The sequence below is a fragment of the Stegastes partitus genome, unplaced genomic scaffold, assembly GCF_000690725.1.
Source record: "Stegastes partitus isolate 25-593 unplaced genomic scaffold, Stegastes_partitus-1.0.2 Scaffold958, whole genome shotgun sequence".
NCBI lineage: Eukaryota > Metazoa > Chordata > Actinopteri > Pomacentridae > Stegastes > Stegastes partitus.
The window spans coordinates 65,767-68,137 of record NW_007578689.1 but is presented as its reverse complement, the minus strand read 5'-3'; the positions used below and the strand labels follow the sequence as shown (position 1 = coordinate 68,137).

The following is a 2,371-nucleotide window of genomic DNA, read 5'->3' as shown; positions in this document are numbered from 1 at the left end:
TACAGGTGTGTTACAAGTGTGTGTTACAGGTGAGCATCAGGTATGTTACAGGCGTGTGTCAGGTACGTTACAGGTCTGTGGTACAGGTATGTTACAGGTGAGCGTTACAGGTGTGCGTTACAGGTGTGTGTCAGGTAAGTTACAGGTGTGAGTTGCGTGTATGTTGCAAGAGAGCATCAGGTGCGTTACAGGTGTATGTTCCAGGTGAACATGAGGTGGGCTACAGGTGTGTGTTACAGGTGAGCATCAGGTGACTGACTTGTCGTTGCAGAGCATGTTCTCCAGCACCAACTCGGCGGCTCTCTCGGGTGACTGCAGGTAATCCAGAGCTTTCTCCATCTCGTAGGCCATCTCTGGAGAAACAGCATCACTGACCAACCGCAGACACTGAACCAGCTGCAGGACGTCACGGCTCACCTCAGGGTCTGGAACACAGGTAACAGCAACAGGTGTGACATGTAACGGCTGGAGCTCTGATCTGACTGACGGACAGGAACACTTCATCCGAGTTGTGGATTCATGAATCATTTTAACTTAAGAATCCAAATGAGATCAAGTTATTTACAATGCTGATCAACTTCCGGCTGTTGTTAATGAGCATGACTGTAGACTAAGGAATGCTTCAGTAATGAGCTTCTGTGATGGAGACTTTAAGTTCTCCTCTGACAGCAGCTTCATGAGGCCTGTCGCACAGAACAGGTTTACTTTACAAGTCAGGCTTATTTCAGTTACTCTGACTTACTGTCAGGTTATTACAGCTTGAGAAAAATAATTTAGCTCAAGCTCGCTCACATTGTTATCACATGTTCTTGTCGATGTTCTCTCTGGTTGGGTTTGAGTCTCACTCTGACCTTGGTTGTCAGATGACTTTCTTTCTTTGTCATTGCAGATTTACACGGTACAGTGCACATCAGGATGAAATTTAAAACAAGAACAGAGACAAAATAGGGAATGTACATGTAAAATAATAAGCAGGGAACAAAAACAGGTGTGAACGGTAGAAAATATAAATGAAAGAAACTCTGTATGTAATCTGTCAGAATGAGACCAACACAACATACGGCACGGGTCTGTTCTAACTGTTGTATTGAGATGTTTGAGTTCTTCATGTTTCCAACAGTTATCTGGACTAACCGAGCCTGAAGCTACGCTTCATGGAGCTGCTGGACTTTAACCTGTTCGTCTGGACCAGGAGCTGCTGTTACCTTCAGCGACAGGCGTCTCCTCCTCCGAGAACAGGTACTGATCATAGGACAGGTACAGGTGATCCACAGCGAAGCAGGGCAGCAGGAACGAAACAAAACCCTGAAACACAATCAGATTCTCTTTCATCTGCAGCAGCTGGATGGAGCATCACGACTCCAGCTTGTACCAGAGTTCTTCTGGATAAAACCCACCACATCTGAACAAAGTTCTCCTCAGAATCAGCTGGTTCTAAGGAGGTCTAACTTCGACCACAGTTGGTTGTTTCCATATAGAACACACCTTCTGCAGGCAGCTCAGTGTTGATCTGAGGACGGGTTTAGAACAACACGGTTCCTGCAGGTTCTGGTAAAACCTTCATGGTGAATAGCTATGGTGTCACTTACCTTTCTGAGCAGACAGGCCATGCCGGTGTGCTGACTGACCGTCAGACCCAGAGGAGCCGACTGGGCCTCCTGGTACTGCAGGCAGCAGGAGTAGAACCGGGACCAGAACTCCACCTGCAGCTGTCGGTACTCCTCCTGAGAGAACTCAAACTCTGTGACGCTGCTCTGCAGCTGCAGGAGGAAACAGGACACGCTTCAGGTTTCAGCTCGGACACGAATCCGACGTATTTTACGAGAGAAAGCTTCAGAGCGCTGATCAGACCTCCATCTCCACAGCCTGGGTGACCTCCTTCTTCAGACCCTCCCAGGAAACACCCGAGATCCTCTCTGAGCCTCGCCGGTAGATCTGGAACACCCAACACCGAGTCAGAACAGAACCACCACAGACTGAGCCATCATCAGGTAGACACTCACCTGCAGGGCTTTAACGATGGCTGAAGCAGTAAATCTCAGCGGAGAGAACAGAACCTCCAGGTACGTCTCCTGTTCAGAAACAACACAACCAGATCAGAACTTCACCATTTCCTCCTCAGCTGCAAGTTCATCAGGTCCATTTATCAGATATTTTAAACTGCAGCTGAGACTCTGATACTTGTCTGGGATTGGTTTGTTACTGGTCCTACCCGGGGGTCCAGGTCCACTCCAATCTGGACTTCTTCTTCAGGGGGAGGCTGAACAAACACCTGGTTCCACTGACCTGCTGTGTTGCTGTGAAACACACACAGTTACACACTGACTGGACCAGAACCAGCATCAGGTTTAATAGATTGGAATGTGTGCAT

At 48.1% G+C, this 2,371-nt stretch overlaps 1 protein-coding gene across 1 annotated transcript in view; it reads right to left on the bottom strand.

Annotated features, from left to right (window-relative positions):
• Nucleotides 1-2,371, bottom strand: part of nup160 (nucleoporin 160) — a 21,087-nt gene that overhangs the window by 11,338 nt on the left and 7,378 nt on the right. The window contains 6 exon segments of the mRNA XM_008294394.1: nt 260-425; nt 1,206-1,305; nt 1,590-1,760; nt 1,852-1,935; nt 2,004-2,072; nt 2,213-2,355. Of these exon segments, the coding sequence (XP_008292616.1) occupies nt 260-425; nt 1,206-1,305; nt 1,590-1,760; nt 1,852-1,935; nt 2,004-2,072; nt 2,213-2,355 (733 nt within the window).